At 47.7% G+C, this 22,597-nt stretch overlaps 1 protein-coding gene across 3 annotated transcripts in view; it reads left to right on the forward strand.

The window, feature by feature from the left end:
- Positions 1-22,597, forward strand: part of c12h20orf96 (chromosome 12 C20orf96 homolog) — a 64,298-nt gene that overhangs the window by 13,303 nt on the left and 28,398 nt on the right. For 2 of the 3 annotated variants that reach the window (XM_070896387.1, XM_070896385.1), the window contains exons 6-9: positions 6,408-6,507; positions 7,699-7,856; positions 8,740-8,841; positions 16,177-16,263. In XM_070896387.1, the coding sequence (XP_070752488.1) occupies positions 6,408-6,507; positions 7,699-7,856; positions 8,740-8,841; positions 16,177-16,263 (447 nt within the window). The remainder of the gene's footprint in view (positions 1-6,407; positions 6,508-7,698; positions 7,857-8,739; positions 8,842-16,176; positions 16,264-22,597) is intronic. The other variant, XM_070896388.1, reaches the window with a different exon arrangement.

Consider the following 22,597-nt stretch of genomic DNA (forward strand, 5'->3'; position numbering starts at 1 on the left):
GTTACCGCCGTCATGCGGTGGAATCGAGAGTCCGGCGCGTTGCAGTCGACTGGCCGCCACGATCCAAATTCACCTCGGCCCGTCCCCACTTCCGCCTCGCTGCTGCCAACCGCCCCAAGCGGGTCATCAAAGCGCACACCGCCGATCCGTCCCACTCAGAAAATCTTTGATCCACCGCACGGTGTCCCCGACAGATTTTCTGTCGGTGCACCTTGTTTTGTGTGTGAACCACGGCAGCGCAGTGGCCCTTCGAGGGGAGGGCGCACTGCCTCGGCCGCCATGTTTTTTTTTTTTTTGCCGGCCGATTTCCCGGTCGGCCGGACAATTTATGGCCCCGGGTTCAGCCGGGCCGCCAACTGGCAGCCTAAAAAAATCGCTGCTTCTCTTCCCCTTTAAATGAGGGGAGAGACGTGGTGACGCACACGCGCACTGACGTCACCAGCGCTCTGCCGCTGAGTGACAGCGGCAGAGACTCGGTCCCACCTCCACTCCCGCCCCTCACCAGCACTTACCGCCGCACTCCCTTCCCCATTATGACCAACTTCCGGTCTGCTCGGGGGGGAAAAAAAAGACAAAGACCTGAATATAGATCAAGAGTCGACCTCTTCCGAGACTGCGGTAAAAACACTTAAAAAGTTCTAAGTGGGCCAGCTTTCTGACGGGCCTGAATTTTGGCCCCATCATGTCTGTACTGGCCGAAAAAGAGCTACCCAGCCTAATCCCACTTTCCAGCTCTTGGTCCATAGCCCTGTAGGTTACGGCACTTCAAGTGCACATCCAAGTACTTTTTAAATGCGATTAGGGTTTCTGCCTCTATCACCCTTTCAGGCAGTGAGTTCCAGACCCCCACCACCCTCTGGGTGAAATAATTTCTCCTCAATTCCCCTTCTACCAATTACTTTAAATCTATGACCCCTGGTTATTGACCTCTTTGCTGAGGGAAATAGGTCCTTCCTATCCACTTTATCTAGACCCCCTCATCATTTTATACACCTCAATTAAGTCTGCCCTCAGCCTCCTCTGTTCCAAAGAAGACAACCCCAGCCTATCCAATCTTTCCTAATAGCTAAAATTCTGCAGTCCTGGCATCATCTTTGTAAATCTCCTCCGTTCCCTCTCTAGTGCAGTCACATCTAGCATCGGCCATAGTTTTGCCCACAAACTTGGTCTGTCCATGTTCCTTTGTAACCTCTGGCTCCCATGCACAGTATTGTGTATGTAGGCACCTTGTTAATGACCACACGAGGCAGGGGTATGGTACTTAAACTGTAGTGAAATGGTGACATGATAGGTCCAAGTCAGCATGGATTTGTGAAAGGGAAATCATGCTTGACAAACCTTCTGGAATTTTTTGAGGATGTTTCCAGTAAAGTGGACAAGGGAGAACCAGTTGATGTGGTATATTTGGACTTTCAGAAGACTTTTGACAAGGTCCCACACAAGAGATTAATGTGCAAAGTTAAAGCACATGGGATTGGGGGTAGTGTGCTGACGTGGATTGAGAACTGGTTGTCAGACAGGAAGCAAAGAGTAGGAGTAAATGGGGACTTTTCAGAATGGCAGGCAGTGACTAGTGGGGTACCGCAAGGTTCTGTGCTGGGGCCCCAGCTGTTTACATTGTACATTAATGATTTAGACGAGGGGATTAAATGTAGTATCTCCAAATTTGCGGATGACACTAAGTTGGGTGGCAGTGTGAGCTGCGAGAAGGATGCTATGAGGCTGCAGAGTGACTTGGATAGGTTAGGTGAGTGGGCAAATGCATGGCAGATGAAGTATAATGTGGATAAATGTGAGGTTATCCACTTTGGTGGTAAAAACAGAGAGACAGACTATTATCTGAATGGTGACAGATTAGGAAAAGGGGAGGTGCAACGAGACCTGGGTGTCATGGTACATCAGTCATTGAAGGTTGGCATGCAGGTACAGCAGGCGGTTAAGAAAGTAAATGGCATGTTGGCCTTCATAGCGAGGGGATTTGAGTACAGGGGCAGGGAGGTGTTGCTAAAGTTGTACAGGGCCTTGGTGAGGCCACACCTGGAGTATTGTGTACAGTTTTGGTCTCCTAACTTGAGGAAGGACATTCTTGCTATTGAGGGAGTGCAGCGAAGATTCACCAGACTGATTCCCGGGATGGTGGGACTGACCTATCAAGAAAGACTGGATCAACTGGGCTTGTATTCACTGGAGTTCAGAAGAATGAGAGGAGACCTCATAGAAACGTTTAAAATTCTGACGGGTTTAGACAGGTTAGATGCAGGAAGAATGTTCCCAATGTTGGGGAAGTCCAGAACCAGGGGTCACAGTCTAAGGATAAGGGGTAAGCCATTTAGGACCGAGATGAGGAGAAACTTCTTCACCCAGAGAGTGGTGAACCTGTGGAATTCTCTACCACAGAAAGTAGTTGAGGCCAATTCACTAAATATATTCAAAAGGGAGTTAGATGAAGTCCTTACTACTCGGGGGATCAAGGGGTATGGCGAGAAAGCAGGAAGGAGGTACTGAAGTTGCATGTTCAGCCATGAACTCATTGAATGGCGGTACAGGCTAGAAGGGCTGAATGGCCTACTCCTGCACCTATTTTCTATGTTTCTAGTGACTGTCGTCCTTTATTGCAGCTTCTAGTGTGAGCACACTGAGAGGTGAGCTCCCTTTTATACTGGGTTACCTGCAGTGTGCAGGTGGCCCTTAGGTCTCCAGCAGCAGCACCCTCTGGTGTACAGGTAAGGTGTGTACAGGGTGAAGGTACATTCAGTGTTACAGTACATCATAACATTACATCATAACATTACATCATAACATTGTAGGCATGCATACATAACACACAGAAACAATGTTGAATGAGGGGAAAGTGGAAGGCGAGTCAACCCAAACCATTCTATTGCACCTCATTGAAGAGTGAGCTTGGCAAAGGCCTGGAGTGGGTTGCTTGCCAATGTCCAAATGGGAGTGCGGTCATCCGGTCGAGGGGACCAGCGAGTGCACACCATCAGGAGTACGTCATGGATACGACTGGTAAATGTAACGTGTATAATCTTAAAAAGCTGAGGGAAGAATTCGCTTATGGCATGTGGGTATCGCTGGCGGGGCCAGCATTTGTTGTCCATCCCTAATTGCCCTAGCAAAGGTGATGAGCCGCCTTTTCAGAGAGGCAGTTAAGAGTTGACCGCATTGCTGGGAGTCTGGAGGCGCATGGGCCGGACGGAGTAGGGATGGCAGGTTTCTTTCCCTGAAGAACATTAGTGAATTTAACAACAATCCGGTGGTTTCATGGTCGCCATTGCTGATGCTGGCTTTTTATTCCAAATTTATTTAATTTACTGAATTTAAATTCCCCAGCTGTCGTGGTGGGATTTGAACTTGTGTTGCTGGATAATTAGTCCAGACCTCTGTATTGCTAGTCGAGTAACATAACCACTGTGCTCCTGTACATTCCTGTGGGGTGCACCCTGCCTCTTTAATTATTTATGTTTTGGTCAGACATAGTTTTGATTAGTGAAAACAGTCTGATCATAGATGCTTTGGTAATGCATAATGTGATCAAGTTACAGCCTCTATTTTCGCTTTTGGTATAACTAGAAAATGATTGAAGAAATAGGTACTTTATGTACATTCCTTCATTTATTCTGAAAGATGGATCATGCTGGTCTTGCAGAATTTGTTGTCCAAACATATCTATGCTGTATAATACTTTTTGAAAGCATAGAAATGGGCCTAACTTTCTCTGAGATGACCAACTTGAAGCCTTCTATAAGGTATAAAGGAATTAAATTTTCTCACTGTTTACATTACACATGTCTCACCAGCAATTTTTTTTTAAACCTCAGGCCCTGCTTTGGAGAGATGAAGCTTAATATCTTTATATCGGCACCTTTTATAGCAATGCTGTATGCTTTTTACCACAGTCTGTCCCTTCCCCCAACTTGTGTGATGTAAACAATGTAGTCTAATAACAGAAAGTTACAATTTTATTCATTTATCTTCCCTCCTATTGTGCTTAACTAAGATCCATGTAAAATGTGAATTTAAAATAATCTATTTATTCAAGGAGTTGTGTATAATACTAAAATCGTCTGATAGTCTGATGATTTTGATTGGTTTGCTCAGTATTTTATAAAATGCCAAAATATTTTGATATGTAAAATTTGAAGTTTTTACTTGGAAACAACAAAGTGGAGAAAGATTGCAAAGTGCCACAGTACAGCAGGACCTGGGGGTACTTGTGCATGAAACGCAAAGAGATAGTATGCAGGTACAGCAAATGATCAGGAAGGCCAATGGTATCTTGGCCTTTATTGCAAAGGGGATCGAGTATAAAAGCAGGGAAGTCTTGCTACAGCTACATAAGGTATTGATGAGGCCACACCTGGAATACTGCATGCAGTTTTGGTTTCCATATTTACGAAAGGATATGCTTGTTTTGGAGACAGTTCAGAGTAGGTTGATTCCAGGGATGAGGGGGGTCGACTTATGAGGAAAGGTTGAGCAGGTTGGGCCTCTACTCATTTGGAATTCAGAAGAATGAGAGGTGATCTAATCGAAACGTATAAGATTATGCGGGGGCTTGAAAAGGTGGATGCAGAGAGGATGTTTCCACTGATGGGGGAGACTAGAACTCGAGGGCATGATCTTAGAATAAGGGGCCGCCCATTTAAAACTGAGATGATGAGAAATTTCTTCTGAGGGTTGCAAATCTGTGAAATTCACTACCTCAGAGAGCTGTGAAAGCTGGGTCATTTAAGAAACTGTCTATTTCTGTCTTAAATTTATTCAGTGATATGGGGATAAGGGGTTATGGAGAGCGGGCAGGGAAGTGGAGCTGAGTCCATGATCAGATCAGCCATGATCTTATTGAATGGCGGAGCAGGCTCGAGGGGCCGTATGGCCTACTCCTGTTCCTATTATGTTATGTTATGTTATGTAAGAGAGGGAAAATAAGGGAGCCAAACCCTTCCCGTAGATCAGAGTGAATTTCCATGGAAACTAGTGTACAAAGTTGATGTGCAAACTGTGTCCCAGCCCGCGGTACGATAGCAGTTTAATTGGACAGCTAGCGCCTGAGTAAAGCAAGACTCCCAAGCCAGGAAAATCAGCTGACTTGCTGGTACCACAGGATAGTGTTTGAACACCATCCGTTCAACGGGTTGCAGAACGAGAAAAAAAAGAAAGATTTGCATTTATGTTGTGCCTTTCACGACCACCGGATGTCTCAAAGCACTTTACAGCCAATACTTTTGAAGTGTAGTCACAGTTTTATGAAACCTCATTGAGGTGTATAACATTTTGAGGAGTCTGGATATCGTGGATAGCAAGGGCCTATTTCCTTGGTGGAGGGGTCAATTACAAGGGGGCATAGTTTTAAAGTGGCTGGTGGAAGGTTTAGAGGGGATTTGAGGGGAGGCTTCTTCATACAGAGGGTTGTGGGGGTCTGGAACTCACTGCCTGGAAGGGTGGTGGATGCAGAATCCCTCACCACATTTAAAAGGTGCTTGGATGGGCACTTGAAGTGCCATAACCTACACGGTTACGGACCGAGAGCTGGTAAGTGGGATTAGACTGGATAACCTCTTGTTGGTTGGCGCACATACGATGGTAATAATGGTAATACTTCAAGGAATTGAATACGGCCAGAGTGATCTCCTGGACTAGTTTCGATCGCCTGGATGGGTCGGACAGGAATTTTACCAGATTTTTTTTCTCCAATTGGCCTGGGTTTTTAATCTGGCTTTTTGCCTTTTTACAGGAGATCGCATGGCTCCAGTTGAGGTGGAGTGTAAAATGTTGTGGTGCATGGGGTATCGCATTTGTGTGGGGCGAACTGGTTGGGCCGGATGCTCGTTACCTTTCCGCCATTGTTCATAGGTTTATATGTAACCTTCAGGACTGCTGACCGAGAGCCACGTGGATCTTTGTCGGCCGGCACGGACACGATGAGCTGAAATGGCCTCCTTCTGCGCTGTAGATTTCTATGTTTTTAATGTGGAAAACGCGGCAGCCAATTTGTGCACAGCAAGCCCTCACAAATAGTAATGTGATCATGACCTGATAATCTGCTCTTCTTTGAAATAGTGCCGTGGGATCTTTTACATCCACCTGAGAGCAGGCAGGGCCTCGGTTTAATGTCTCATCCGAAAGACAGCACCTCTGACAGTGTGGCGTTCCCTCAGCACTGCACTGGGAGCATCAGCCTAGATTCATGTGCTCAAGTCCCTGGAGTGGGATTTGAACCCACAATCTTCTGACTCCACGGCTGAGGTGTGTGTGTGTGTGTGTGTGTGTACGCCAGAGTATTTTACAACAAGAGACTGAATGGAGCTGAGTAGTAGAAATGAGTGTGGATAAATTGGGTTTGTTCACTCCCTTCTGAAGTCACTCTTATCAATTTCCTCCCTTATTTTGTATGTAAGAAAGGAATTTCTGGTGTAGGTGAATGGAAACGACAGGAGATTGAAGCTGCAAAAATCGACCTCAAAGATGGTGAAAAAATAATGGGACAAAAATCCAAAGGTCAGTGAAGAACCATTTGTGTATTATGAATTTATTTCCTTGTAAGAACATGCAATGCAGTTAACTTCAGTGCCCCAATGGTAGAGAAGGGAAAATCAGCCGTGGTTACTCTTCCTGATTGCTATCCAGTAGATAGAAAGACAGACTCACTCACTTACTCAGATTTATATAGCACCTTTCACGACCACCGGATGGACGTCTCAAAGCGCTTTACAGCCAATGAAGTACTTTTGGAGTGTAGTCACTGTTGTAATGTGGGAAACACGGCAGCCAACATGTGCACAGCAAGCTCCCACAAACAGCAATGAGATAATGACCAGATAATCTTTTTTGATTTTGTTATGTTGATTGAGGGATAAATATTGGCCAGGACACCGGGGAGAACTCCCCTGCTCTTCTTCGAAATAGCGCAGTGGGATCTTTTACTTGAGAGAGCAGACGGGGCCTCGGTTTAACGTCTCATCCGAACAACGGCACCTCCGACAGTGCAGCACTCCCTCAGCACTGCACTGGGAGTGTCTGCCTAGATTTATGTGCTCGAGTCACCTGAGGACTTGAAAGCACAACCTTCTGGCTCAGAGGCGAGAGTGCTACCCACTGAGCCACAGCTGACACAAGTAGGGTGGGAGGAGACTCGTGGAGAATAAACACCGGCACGGAACAGTTGGGCCGAATGGCCTGTTACTTATATTTGCTAGAATTTAGAAGAATGAGAGGGGATCTCATAGAAACATATAAAATTCTGACGGGATTGGACAGGTTAGAATCAGGAAGAATGTTCCCGATGTTGGGGAAGTCCAGAACCAGGGGGTCACAGTCTAAGGATAAGGGGTAAGCCATTTCGGACCGAGATGAGGAGAAACTTCTTCACTCAGAGAGTGGTGAACCTGTGGAATTCTCTACCACAGAAAGTTGTTGAGGCCAGTTCATTAGATATATTCAAAAGGGAGTTAGATGTGGCTCTTACGGCTAAAGGGATCAAGGGGTATGGAGAGAAAGCAGGAAAGGGGTACTGAGGGAATGATCAGCCATGATCATATTGAATGGTGGCGTAGGCTCGAAGGGCCGAATGGCCTGCTCCTGCACCTATTTTCTATATTACTATGCTGCATGTTCCATGTAATAAAGATGCTAAACTACGTAATGAATTGTTATCAAGCAAATCTGTTGCAAATACTTTTATTTCTGCAGAGTTGCATCGTCGAGTGGAAGAAATTAACACACGGATTCGGAAGGCGCAGGAGGAGCGTCACATGCTGAAGGAGTTCAGAGACAAAGAGTTTCCCGTGTACACTTTGAGAATTGCAGAGCTGCAGAGGGAAATTGGGAGACTCTCTCAAAAGCACAAGGCAAGAGGAGCCGTTTGTGTCACTGCCCAACCAAGGTTCCCGCTAAGCTGTACTCGTGGCTGTGCAATCGTCTGCGATGTCTCCCGCGGGCCGCTCACCAGCTTCTCCATTGTAGACACCGCACATGCGCAGACATTTAAAGGGGCCGCGGATTGAGAGACACAGGACAAAGCGCAGCTCACGGGGAACATTGCTTCCAATCCACTGTTGTGGAACGATTCGCGCTTCAGGGTAGCCCGAGCTTCAGAAACAGCACTCTAATGTACGGGGGGTGGGATGGGGTGCAGAGGCGGGGTCAGCACTCCTGTGCATTTCTACGCTTACCGTACGCGACATCAGTTTGTTGCTGTCTGTGCACAACTTTGCAGAAAAAGTTCCAGAATCAGTAAAAATGCCAATCGCGGGCCGTTATTCTAACTTAATCATCACCCCTGTGCTCGCTGACCGACATTGGCTCCCGGTTAAGCAATGCCTCGATTTCAAAATCCTTATCCTTGTATTCAAATCACTCCATGGCCTCACCCCTCCCTATCTCTGTAATCTCCTCCAGCCCCACAACCCCCCCAAAGATATCTGTGCCCCTCAAATTCTGCCCTCCTGAGCATCCCTGATTATAGTCGCTCCACCACCGTTGGCCGTGCCTTGTGTTGCCTGGGCCCCAAGCCCTGGAACTCCCTCCCTAAACCTCTCCGCCTCTCTCTCCTCCTTCAAGTCGCTCCTTATAACCTACCTCTTTGAGTAAGCTTTTGGTCACCCGCCCTGATTTCTACTGGTGCGGTTCGGTGTCAAATTTGTTATCTCATAATACTCCTGGGAAGCACTTGGGACGTTTCACCACGTTAAAGGCGCCATATAAATACAAGCTGTTGTTGTTATCGAATAGGCTGAACTGCACGACGCGGAACAGATTACACTTGCACAGAAGAAAAAATTGGAAAGCACATTGCAAGAGAAGGAACAAGAAATACTACAGAAGATCGCTGAGGTTAGTGACTGATAGTAGTAAAGGATATTGGAAACGTGGAACTCTTACTTCCCTGTGGTCATCTCCCCCCCCCCCCATCAAATAATGCTGTTGCAACTGGGGGTCAATTGACAATTTCAAAACTGAAATTGATAGATTTTTGTTACGCAAGGGTTTTAAGGGTTATGGAACCAAGGTGGGCAAATGGAGTGGAGATACCGAAGAGCCATGATCTAATTGAATGGCGGAACAGGCTCGAGGGGCTGAATGGCTGCTTCCTGTTCCTATTTGAAGAGTTCACCCTCACAGGTTTGCCAATATGTCGAAGCATTTTACTAGAAATATTCCAGCAGTGCATTAACACAAGGCTCAAAAGATCACTTTTCCCTTTGGTGGTGGCATTGCTAATGTATCCGTGGAAAACAAATGATTTTCAAACACGCGGTGGGCAGGAGCCCACAGCATAACACTTTGCATCAGTTTAGCTCACTTGGCAATATTCTCACCTTTTGAACTAGAAAGTCATGTGTTGAAGGAAGGGAGCTGGGAGGAGAGACAATAGCCTGGACTAATTGAAGGTTATTTGAAGACCTTGGAGGGAGTGCAGCACAGGTTCACCAGAATGATTGCCAAGTATTGCAATTTTCAAGTATTTACAGTCCAGAAACAGGCCAATTGGGCCCAATAGGTCCGTGCCGGTGTTCACACAAGCCTCCTCCAACCCTTCTTCATCGAACTCCATCAGCATATCCTTCTATTCCTTTCTCGTGTGCTTATCTAACTTTCCCTTAAATGCATCTGTGCTATTTGCCACAACTACTCCTTATGCTCGCGAATTCCAAATTCTAACCACTCTCTGGGTGAAGAAGTTAACCTAATGATGCCAGGGCTAAAGGCATTAAATAATGAGGACAGGTTGCACAGACTAGGCTTGTATTCCCTCAAGTATAGAAGATTAAGGGGTGATCTAATTGAGTGTTTAAGATGATTTAAAGGAATTGATTGGGTGATAGAGAGAAACTATTTCCTCTGGTGGAGGAGTCCAGAACAAGGAGGCATAACCTTAAACTTAGAGCCGTTAGGATGTTCAGGGGATGTTGTCAGGAAGCACCCAGAGAGTGGTGAACCTGTGGAATTCTCGACCACAGAAAGTTGTTGAGGCCAATTCACTAAGTATATTCAAAAAGGAGTTAGCTGTAGTCCTTACTACTCGGGGGATCAAGGGGTATGGCGAGAAAGCAGGAATGGGGTACTGAGGTTGCATGTTCAGCCATGAACTCATTGAATGGCGGTGCAGGCTCGAAGGGCCGAATGGCCTACTCCTTGCACCTATTTTCTATGTTTCTATGTTTCTTCACACAAAGGGTGATGGAAATCTGGAACACTCTCCCGCAGGAAGCTGTTGAAGCTAGAGGGGGACAATTGAAAACGCAAAACTGAGATTGATAGATTTTTGGTAAATTGAGGGTTACGAAAACAAGGCACGGAGACGGATTTAAGAGACAGATCAGCTATGATCTACATAACAACATAAGAAATAGGAGCAGGAGTAGGCCACTTGACCCCTCGAGCCTGCTCTGCCATTTAAGACGATCATGGCTGATCCGATCATGAACTCAGCTCCACTTCCCCGCCCGCTCCCCATAACCCCTTATTCCCTTATCGGTTAAGAAACTGTCTATTTCTGTCTTAAATTTATTCAATATCCCAGCTTCCACAGCTCTCTGAGGCAGAGAATTCCACAGATTTACAACCCCCTGAGAGAAGAAATTTCTCCTCATCTCAGTTTTAAATGGGCGGCCCCTTATTCTAAGATCATGCCCCCTAGTTCTAGTCTCCCCCCATCAGTGGAAACATCCTCTCTGCATCCACCCTGTCAAGCCTCCTCATAATCTTATACGTTTCGATAAGATCACCTCTCATTCTTCCGCCTTTCAACGCATTGGAATTCAGAACAGGCTCGAGGGACTGAATGGCCTCCTGCTGTTCCTGTGATTCTTCTCTTTGCCGATTGTGCCGCCGCGCCCCCCCACCACTCGCCCGTATTTTCCAGGTTCGGCTTAATTTCACCAATCAGGGCGAGCTCCCGGCATTCGAATCATTCGTTTGAAGGTGGGAAGTGACAGTGCGGCTGAACGTAAAGTTGAGCACCGCGGTGTTTGACTGGAAAACAAAAGGCAAGTTGTAGCGAGATTTATTTTCTTTAAAACTACCTTGCCCAGATTAAACAATGAAAGTTCGGCAAGCAGAAATCTAGACCGGCAGCGGGGAAATATATAAGCAGGAGGGGGAAAAGAGTACAAATCAAGAATGATCCAGTAAGTTTTAAAAAAAAAACGAACGGAACAATGTTTAATGAATGAATAGGGAGACTTTGAACCTTAAAAAGATTTGGGTGATTACTGGACAGATAATATAAGAGAAAGCCAGGACAAATGTAAAGAATATGGGAAGAAACAACAACAAATTGTATTTATATAGCACCTTGAATGTAATGAAACATCCCAAGGCGCATTATGAGATAAAAACTTTGACACCGAGCTGCACAAGTAGAAATTAGCGCAGGTGACCAAAAACTTGATCAAAGGGATAGGTTTTAAGGAGCGTATTGAGGAGGAAAGAGAAGTGGAGAGGTTTAGGCAGGGAGTTCCGGAGCTTGGAGCCCAGGCAACAGAAGGCCCAGCCACCAATGTTTGAGCAATTATAATCAAGGATGCTCAAGAGAAAGCTACAAAAGTAGGGAATAGGAGCCAGGAGAGTCGGTAACCAGAGGTAATTGGCAAAAGAACATAGAAACATAGAAATTAGGTGCAGGAGTAGGCCTTTCGGCCCTTCGAGCCTGCACCACCATTCGATAAGATCATGGCTGATCATTCCCTCAGTACCCCTTTCCTGCTTTTTCTCCATACCCCTTGATCCCCTTAGCCGTAAGGGCCACCTCTAACTCCCTCTTGAATATATCCAATGAACTGGCATCAACAACTCTCTGCGGCAGGGAATTCCACAGGTTAACAACTCTCTGAGTGAAACCATTGGGGAGTTGAGGTTTTTTTTAAACGCAGCGAGTTACGATCTGTAATGTGCTGCCTGAATGGAGGCAGATTCAATAGTAACTTTCAAAAGGGAATTGGATAAACACATGAAAAGGAAATATTTGGAGGGTTGTGGGGAAAGAGCAGAGGGAGTGGGACTAATTGGACAGCTCTCTCAAAGAGCCCAGATAGGCATGATGGACCAAATGACACTCCTTTACTGTATTTTCAACAGCTGTGGAAGAGGGTAATTTTAAAATTTGAATTCTGATCGCTCGATTTAAAGTCTAGAGTGCTCACCATTACACTGTAATTGAGCAACCTTCTGTTGACAGGTGTATTTTTAAAGGGTGCAGTATTGAACATCTACCACCAGGTGTCACCAGCGCTTCATACACACGATATCGTCAAATTTACAGAGGAGGCTGAAGACCAATATTTTCTTTATTTTGCCTTTCTTAAAGTCCACTGTTCGGCTCCTGATATTTGGATAATATTTGGAGCAGAGCAAGATGCAGGGCTTTGGGGAGGTAGTGGGGCAGTGGGATTAGTTTTCCATTGCTGCAGCAAAGAGCGAGGATCAACACAATGGGGTAGATTTTTGCCTTTACTGCCTGGATGATAATGTTTCAAAGGGTAGCTCGCCCTTCATAGAATTCGCCTGATTTTCATGCCATTGGTCTATAATGAGTAGGCAGTCCACTCCGCTGGTGAAGACGGTAATCTACCCCAGCAGGTCGAATGGCCTCCTTCTGTATTGTAAACATAGGGATTGCTAGACACGAGAAGACCACGGTACCATCTCGTTCGCTTGCTGCCCCCTGATAGCTGCACGACACAACAAAAATGGAGTTGTTGACCAATCACAGCGATCAATCTCTATCAACGGGTCTACAACAGACCCAGACACGAGGCGAGGAAAACCCCCAGTGGGGGAGAGCTTTGGGAACCCCGGGTCCAAGGTCAGCTGTTCTTCCAGCGCGAGTCCGGGGTGCGTGGTGAGGCCTATAAAGACCCAACGTCGGAGGAGGAGAAGCAGTTCGAGCAGCGCCAGTCCGGGATGCGTGGTGAGGCCTATAAAGACCCAACGTCGGAGGAGGAGCAGCAGTTCGAGCAGCGCGAGTCCAGGGTGCGTGGAGAGACCTACAAAAGGCCCAACGTCGGAGGAGGAGCAGCGCGAGTCCGAGGTGTGTGGTGAGGCCTATAAAGACCCAACGTCGGAGGAGGAGCGGCAGTTCGAGCAGTGCCAGTCCGAGGTGTGTGGTGAGGCCTATAAAGGCCCAACGTCGGAGGAGGAGCAGCAGTTCGAGCAGCGCGAGTCCGGGGTGCGTGGTGAGGCCTATAAAGGCCCAACGTCGGAGGAGAAGCAGCAGTTCGAGCAGCGCGAGTCCGGGGTGCGTGGTGAGGCCTACAAAAGGCCCAATGTCGGAGGAGGAGCGGCAGTTCGAGCAGCGCGAGTCCGGGGTGCGTGGTGAGGCCTATAAAGGCCCAACGTCTGAGGAGAAGCAGCAGTTCGAGCAGCGCGAGTCCGGGGTGCGTGGTGAGGCCTATAAAGGCCCAACGTCGGAGGAAAAGCAGCAGTTCGAGCAGTGCCAGTCCGGGGTGCGTGGTGAGGCCTATAAGAGGCGGGGCTTGTGCAGCTCCAGCCAGGAGAAAAAGCAAAAAAGAAGTAGGAAGAAATCAAAAGATGACGTCACAGCCAAAGGGGTAAATGATTGGCTGGTGATTGGTGAGTAGCATTTCTTTTTCTTTTTTATATCAGTAAGTAACCTGTTAGCATTGTTATCGCCAATTTAAGTTAATCTAGGGTTAAGTCATGGCAGGGGAGTTCGGTCACGTGATATGCTCCTCCTGTACCATGTGGGAACTCAGGGACACTTCCGGTGTCCCTGACGACTAGGTGTGCGGGAAGTGTATCCGCCTCCAGCTCCTGACGGACCGCGTTGCAGATTTGGAGCTGAGGGTGGATTCACTCTGGAGCATCCACGATGTGGGGGGGGGGTGATGGGGGGGATGGGGGGATGGGGATAGTGGGGGGGGATAGGGTGGGGGGATGTGGGGGGAAATGGGGATAGTGGGGTTGGGGGGGGATGTGGGGGGAAATGGGGATAGTGGGGTTGGGGGGGGATGTGGGGGGGGATAGGGGGGAAGGGGGGGAGGGGAAGGGAAGGGCGGGAGGGGGGAGAAGGTGGGAGGGGGAGGAGGGAAGGGGAGGGGAGGGGAGGGTGGGTGGGCATGGGGGGAGAGTGAGTTGTGGGGGAGGGTGGGGGGAGAGTGAGTCGCGGGGGTGGGGGGGGATGGGGGGAGAGTGAGTCGCGGAGGTCCCGGCACTGTTTTCAGCGCAGAGACCGGGGGGAGAGTGAGTCGCGGGGGGGGGGGGGATGGGGGGAGAGTGAGTCGCGGAGGTCCCGGCACTGTTTTCAGCGCAGGGACCTGGCTCTGCCCCCAACAGCTCGTGCTGCGCTGCGCCCAGCTGCAGAAGGCCTGCAAGGAGCCGGAGAATCTAAGTTTTTTTAGGTGCACTTTCTGGCGCGAAAAACGGGCTTCCAGGTCCGGGCTGTGCCGTTTTAGGCACGTCCCGAAACTTGGGCCCCCTAAGTGAGTTCTCAGGTGACTGAACAGTCCAATACGGGAATTACAGTCTCTGTCACAGGTGGGACAGACAGTGGTTGAAGGAAAGGGTGGGTGGGGAGTCTGGTTTGCCGTACGCTCCTTCCGCTGCCTGCGCTTGATTTCTGCATGCTCTTGGCGACGAGAATCGAGGTGCTCAGCGCCCTCCTGGATGCACTTCTTCCACATTAGGGCGGTCTTTGGCCAGGGACTCCCAGGTGTCGGTGGGGATATTGCACTTTATCAAGGAAGCTTTGAGGGTGTCCTTGAAATGTTTCCTCTGCCCACCTTGGGCTCGCATGCCATGAAGGAGTCCCGAGTAGAGCGCTTGCTTTGGGAGTCTTGTGTCGGGCATGCGAACAATATGGCCCACCCAATGGAGCTGGTCGAGTGTGGTCAGTGCTTCAATGCACCTTTCACCACCACCGGATGTCTCAAAGCACTTTACAACCAATGAAGTACTTTTGGAGTGTAGTCACTGTTGTAATTTGGGTAATGTGGCAGCCAATTTGCGCACAGCAAGCTCCCACACATAGCAATGTGATGATGACCAGATAATCTGTTTTTTTGTTTTGTTGATTGGGGGATAAATATTGGCCAGGACACCAGGGATATCTCCCCAACTCCTCTTCGAAATAGTGCCGTGGGATCTTTTACGTCCACCTGAGAGAGCAGACGGGGCCTCGGTTTAACGTCCCATCCGAAAGACGGCACCTCCGACAGTGCAGCACTCCCTCAGCACTGCACTGGAGTGTCAGTCTAGATTTATTGTGCTCAAGTCCCTGGAGTGGGCCTTGGACCTTCAACCTCCTGACTCCGAGGCGAGTGTGTTTCAGAGTTCTCAACGTCATGATGCCAAATATTAAAAAAACATCCATCTTTAGAAAATGCTGGAAATGCTCAGCAGAAAAGTCACTTGTGTAAAGGGCAGTTGCCTGTGGAATTCTCCTGCTGAGAATTCCCGCACATTCGCCACTTATAAACAGCGGGGAATGATAGCTGCCAGCGATTCAGCAGCTCTTGTACTGTACAGCAAGACCTCGTCGATCATTATTGCATCCTAGAACACAATCAGAGCTTCGCACTCTGAAGCACAATTGCAGTGGCACAACACTGTTCAGGTTTTTTTAATAATCATTCTCTGGGTGTGGGCACCGTTACCAAGGCTGGCATTAAATGCCCATCCCACATTGCCCTTTGAGGGTTGTATAGCGGTTTTGATAACAAAAACTTGCATTTATATAGCGACTTTAATGTAGTAAAACATCCCAAGGTGCTTCACAGGAGCGTGATCAAACAAAATTTGACACCGAGCCACATACAACTGAGTGGCTTGCTAGGCCGTTTCAGGGGGCAGTTAAGAATCAACCACATTGCTATGGGTCTGGTGTCACATATCAGTCAGACCGGGTAAAGGCGGCAGATTTCCTTCCCTGCCTGACATTCGTCACCAATCAGGTTTTTACAACAACCCGACGGCTGCGTGACAATTTTTACTGATGCCAGCTTTTTAGTTCCAAATTTCTTTGTTACACTGAATTGAAATCCTCAAGCCTCCGTGTTGGGAGTTCAACTCCCATCCTTCGCTTCATTAGTCCAGGCCTCGCCGGTAATATAACACCACGCTCCCCAACCCTTCCCACTTCGGCTACAATGCAGCTTTGTTACTCTGTTGAGCAATTACTTTTTAATGGTTATCATTTTATGCTGGCAGGAACAATTCCGTTTCATCCCTCCAGGAATGCAAGAGCTAATGTTTCACAATACTGTGATGAGGAAGGAAATAGAAATGCACAAAAAGGTCAGTGCAGAGAGCGGCGATGCTGGAATAATCTCCGACCTGTCTAAATGCAAACACGCAGCACTGATTCCAACTGCTGTGCGTGGTGTGGATCTGTCCCCGGACTCTGGTTTGAACAGAGTGGTGCCGCCTCGTGTGGTTGGTCGTGCTGTCCAAGGGGCCGCCATGCCGGGGCCGCAGTCTAGGCATCGCAGTGCTCGGAGCACCGTGCACCAACAGTAACTGGTTGTGTTTCAGGACTGTGTGCACCAACAGTGCTGGGGCCGTTGTGTTTCAGGACTGTGTGCACCAACAGTGCTGGGGCCATTGTGTTTCAGGACTGTGTGCACCAACAGTGCTGGGGCCGTTGTGTTTCAGGACTGTGTGCACCAACAGTGCTGGGGCCATTGTGTTTCAGGACTGTGTGCACCAACAGTGCTGGGGTCGTTGTGTTTCAGGACTGTGTGCACCAACAGTGCTGGGGTTGTGTTTCAGGCACTGTGTGCACCAACAGTGCTGGGGTCGTTGTGTTTCAGGACTGTGTGCACCAACAGTGCTGGGGCCATTGTGTTTCAGGCACTCTGTGCACCAGCAGTGCTGGGGTCGTTGTGTTTCAGGACTGTGTGCACCAGCAGTACTGGGGTCGTTGTGTTTCAGGACTGTGTGCACCAACAGTGCTGGGGTCGTGTTTCAGGCACTGTGTGCACCAACAGTAACTGGGGTTGTGTTTCAAGCACTGTGTGCACCAGCAGTAACTGGGGTTGTGTTTCAGGCACTCTGTGCACCAACAGTACTGGGGCCGTTGTGTTTCAGGCACTGTGTGCACCAGCAGTGCTGGGGCTGTTGTGTTTCAGCCACTGTGTGCACCAACAGTACTGGGGCTGTTGTGTTTCAGGCACTCTGTGCACCAGCAGTAACTGGGGTTGTGTTTCAGGCACTGTGTGCACCAACAGTACTGGGGTTGTGTTTCAGGCACTGTGTGCACCAACAGTAACTGGGGTTGTGTTTCAGGCACTGTGTGCACCAACAGTAACTGGGGTTGTATTTCAGGCACTGTGTGCACCAGCAGTACTGGGGCTGTTGTATTTCAGGCACTGTGTGCACCAGCAGTACTGGGGCTGTTGTGTTTCAGGCACTGTGTGCACCAACAATACTGGGGTTGTGTTTCAGGCACTGTGTGCACCAGCAGTGCTGGGGCTGTTGTGTTTCAGGCACTGTGTGCACCAACACCAACAGTACTGGGGTTGTGTTTCAGGCACTGTGTGCACCAACAGTACTGGGGCCACAGTCTAGGCACCGCAGTGCTTTGGGCACCGTGTGTGCCACAAGTTCTGCAGAGCACCCTTTGCGCTATAATGCAAGGTCAGCGGTGCACAGGGGTCAGGGAGCGCTGCGGAGCTGGGTAATTCAGTAGGTGCCTCGTGCCGTTGCTTGGAATGACCCCCCTTGCCGTAAAGGTTCGAGGCTTGGACAACATTGGCGTCTCTGTTGCTGAGGCCGTTTACCAGTGTAGCCGCAGGGGTTGGGGGGGGGGAACAATTCCAACCGAACCCGCCCGCCGGGAAACTGACAGGATCGGGTGCAGCGCTGGGTTTACACTCAGTCACTGGAGAGTAATATCGGGCGGAGTGTGAATCCAGGGTTCCGCCCGATCCCCCTGGGTTTCCCATCTGCCTGGTTAGGTTAAAATTACCTCCATAGTCTTTACACTTTAAATTAAACTGCGGGAGCAGAGCAAGGGGACACAGATTCAAACTAGTGAAGAATCCTTTTAGGACGGATATCAGGAAATTTTTCATCACTCGAGCGAGCAACATGGAATAAGTTTCTGGGTAGAGTAACGGCAGAATGATTTAGGAAGCAATTGGCGCTACCATTCAATGGCGTTAGGATCTCTCTGGATGGATGGTCCAAGTGGCCTTCATTATCCATAGTCCCCTTGTGATAGCCAGGTACAAATATCTGGGTCTGTGTACGTGGCTGGCCGTCCAGGGACCAATCCCCATTGATCTTAAGAGGTGCATCTCTGGACCATGAATTTTAGTTTTGTCTGTCTTTACAATAAATTTACTTCGAGTTTTAGATCTAATCTTTGTTCCTAAGTCTTACTTTGTCTTCGGGGGAGGGGAAGGGAAAACTTTAAATATGTAGTTTTACTGTTCAATATTGGCAAGATTCTTTTCAAAGTTTGTCACAACTGTAATTTTACTCTTGTAGAATTCACAAGGCCATGAGAAATATGAGGAAATGAGCTGAGGCTTGAACGACAACTAAAACCTTAGTCGCCTGTCCCAGTTTCCAGTGTTGCAGTTTTATTCCTCTATTTGGTAAACCAGGATGTATACCCCTTGCCAAAAAGGCACATTTAAAACTTGTAGAATCATAAAAATTTATGGCACAGAAGGAGGCCATTCGGCCCATCGTGTCTGCATCGAACAAACTAGAATGGCCTTTGACAAAAGCACACCGGAATGAAACTGCTGTTGTGAATATTGAAGGATGAATGCTTGGCCGATTGTTGTGCGATGGCTATCACTTACAGCAGTGCGGTCTCCAGGCGCGATTGACGGGGGAATTACCCAATCATCTGATCGCCGGGCCTTGTGGTGTCACTCTAGGCAGCTATTTTCTAACAGCTTTAGGCAGTGGCAAAGGAAGTTTCACCGTGGAGGGATTTAGGGAGGGAATTCCAGAGACTGGGATCCATTGATTGAAAGAGCAGCTGTCAGTGGGGGGCGGTGTAGAAAAAGAACCTGCATTTATATTCACGGCCAATGGAAGTGTAGTTGCTGTTGTAATACAGTATAGGAAACGTAAACATAGAAACATAGAAAATAGGTGCAGGAGTAGGCCATTCGGCCCTTCGAGCTTGCACTACCATCCAATAAGATCATGCCTGATCATTCCCTCAGTACCCCTTTCCTGCTTTCTCTCCATACCCTTTGATCCCCTTAGCGGTAAGGGCCATATCTAACTCCCTCTTGAATATATCCAATGAAATGGCATCAACAACTCTCTGCGGCAGGGAATTCCACAGGTTAACAACTCTGAGTGAAGAAGTTTCTCCTCATCTCAGTCCCAAATGACCTACCCCTTATCCTAAGACTATGTCCCCTGGTTCTGGACTTCCCCAACATCGGGAATATTCTTCCCGCATCTAACCTGTCCAGTCCCGTCAGAATCTTATACGTTTCTATGAGATCCCTTCTCATCCTTCTAAACTCCAGTGAATAAAGGCCCAATTGATCCAGTCTCTCCTCATATGACAGTCCAGCCATCCCTGGAATCAGTCTGGTGAATCTTCGCTGCACTCCCTCAATAGAAAGAACGTCCTTCCTCAGATTAGGTGACCAAAACTGAACACAATATTCCAGGTGAGGCCTCACTAAGTCCCTGTAAAACTGCAGTAAGACCTCCCTGCTTCTATACTCAAATCCCCTAGCTATGAAGGCCAACATACCATTTGCCTTCTTCACCGCCTGCTGTACCTGCATGCCATCTTTCAATGACTGATGAACTATGACACCCAGGTCTCGTTGCACCTCCCCTTTTCCTAATCTGCCGCCATTCAGATAATATTCTGCCTTTGTGTTTTTGCCCCCAAAATGGATAACCTCACATTTATCCATATTATACTGCATTTGCCATGCATTTGCCCACTCACCTAACCTGTCCAAGTCACCCTGCAGCCTCTTAGCGTCCCCCTCACAGTTCACACCGCCACCCAGTTTAGTGTCATCTGCAAACTTGGAGATATTACACTCAATTCCTTCATCCAAATCATTAATGTATATTGTAAAGAGCTGGGGTCCCAGCACTGAGCCCTGCAGCACTCCACTAGTCTCTGCCTGCCATTCTGAAAAGGACCCGTTTATCCCGATTCTCTGCTTCCTGTCTGCCAACCAGTTCTCTATCCACGTCAGTACATTACTCCCAATACCATTGATTTTGCACACCAATCTCTTATGCGGGACCTTGTCAAAAGCCCTTTGAAAGTCCAAATCCACTGGTTCTCCCTTGTCCACTCTGCTAGTTACATCCTCAAAAAATTCCAGAAGATTTGTCAAGCATGATTTCCCTTTCATAAATCCATGCTGACTTGGACCGATCCTGTCACTGCTATCCAAATGCGCTGCTATTTCATCTTTAATAATTGATTCCAACATTTTCCCCACTACTGATGTCAGGCTAACCGGTCTATAATTTCCCGTTTTCTCTCTCCCTCCTTTTTAAAAAGTGATGTTACATTAGCTACCCTCCAGTCCATAGGAACTGATCCAGAGTCGATAGATTGTTGGAAAATGATCACCAATGCATCCACTATTTCTAGGGCCACTTCCTTACGTACTCTGGGATGCAGACTATCAGGCCCCGGGGATTTATCGGCCTTCAGTCCCATCAATTTCCCTAACACCATTTCCCGCCTAATAATGATATCCTTCAGTTCCTCCTTGTCACTAGATCCACTGTTCCCTAGTACATTCGGAAGGTTATTTGTGTCTTCCCTCGTGAAGACAGAACCGAACGTAGCAGACAATTTGTACATCGCAAGATCCCACAAGCAGCAATGAACTAAATGACCAAATCATCTTTTTTTGGTGTTGGTTGGGGGATAAATGTTGTCCGCGACTCCAGGGAGAACTCCCCCCTCTTTGAATAGCGTCGTGCTTTTACGTCCACCTGAGAGGGCCTCGGTTTAACGTCTTATCCGAAAGACAGCACCTCTGGCACTGCACTGGAGTGTCAGCCTAGATTTTTGTGCTCAGGTCTCTGAAGTGAGACTTGAACCCACAACCTTCTGACTCCGATGCGAGAGCGCTACGCGCTGAGACACGGCTGATGAGGGGCAGATCGAAGTTAGAGGAGTGAAGGGTGCACGGTGGGAGATAGGGCTGGGGGTCATCGCCGAGAATGGGAGGGAACCAATGGAAGGGGCGATATCCTCCCGGGGGGAGTTGCTAATGCTGTTGGGGAGGGTTTAAACTAACTTGGCAGGAGGGGTGGGAACCTGAAAATAGATTCAGTAGGGAGGGGAGTAAAGCTAGAATTAGAAAGCAAAAATAAAGAAAGTGAGTTTGAAGGAGAGAGGAAACGAGCAGGAAAAAAGGGTAAAAAAACAAACTTAAAGGCACTTTGTCTCAATGCATGTAGCATTTAGACAAAAATAGATGAATTGACGGCACAAATAGAGACAAATGGGTATGATCTGATGGCCATTACAGAGACATGGTTGCAAGATGACCAGGACTGGGAATTAAATATTCAGGGGTATTTGACAATCCGGAAGGACAGATAGAAAGGAAAAGGAGGTGATAAAGGATGGAATCACTGCAATAGTGTGAAATGATATTGGCTCAAATGATCAGGATGTTGAAACAGTTTGGGTGGAGATAAGAAATAATAAGGGGAAAATAGTCTATAGGTCCCCTAACAGTAGCAACTCTGTTGGTTGGACCATAAACTAGGAAATATTGGGGGCTTGTAAAAAGGGAACAGCAATAATCATGGGTGATTTTAACCTCCATATTGATTGGACAAATCAAATTGGTCAGGGCAGGGTAGCCTTGAGAAAGAGTTCATAGAGTGCATAAGGGATGGGTTCCTTGAACAGTATGTAACGGAACCAACCAGGGGGCAGGCTATCCTAGATCTGGTCCTGTGTAATGAGACAGGATTAATAGGCAATGTCCTAGTACAGGATCCCCTTGGAATGAATAATCATAGCATGATTGAATTTTAAATTCAGATGGGGGATGTGAAAGTTTGATCTCTAACCAGCGTATTAAGCTTAAATAAAGGAGACTATGACGGTATGAGGGCAGAGTTGGTGAAAGTGGGAAAATAGATTAAAGTGCAGGATGGTTGATGCACAGTGGTGTACATTTAAGGAGATATTTCACAAGAAAAATATATTCCAGTGAGGAGGAAAGGGTGTAAGAGAAAAGATAGCCATCCGTGGCTAACTATAGAAATAAAGGACGGTATACAATTTTTAAAAACAAGGGCATACAAAGTGGCCAAAACTAGGGGGAGGACAGAAGATTGGGAAGCTTTTAAAAGCCAGCAAAGAATGACTTAAAAAAATGATTAAAAAAGGGAAGATAGACTATGAAAGTAAACTAGCACAAAATATAAAAACAGATAGCAAACGTTTCTGTAGGTATATAATAAGGAAAAGAGTGGCTAAAGTAAATGTTGGTCCCTTAGAGGACGAGACCGGGGCATTAGTAATGGGGAACATGGAAATGGCAGAAACGCTGAACAAATGTTTTGTATCAGTCTTTACGGTAGAGGACACTAACAATATTCCAACAGTGGATAGACAAAGGGGCTATAGGGGGGGAGGAACTTAACA

Source organism: Pristiophorus japonicus, chromosome 12 (genome assembly GCF_044704955.1).
Source record: "Pristiophorus japonicus isolate sPriJap1 chromosome 12, sPriJap1.hap1, whole genome shotgun sequence".
In the NCBI taxonomy this organism is placed as follows: domain Eukaryota; kingdom Metazoa; phylum Chordata; class Chondrichthyes; family Pristiophoridae; genus Pristiophorus; species Pristiophorus japonicus.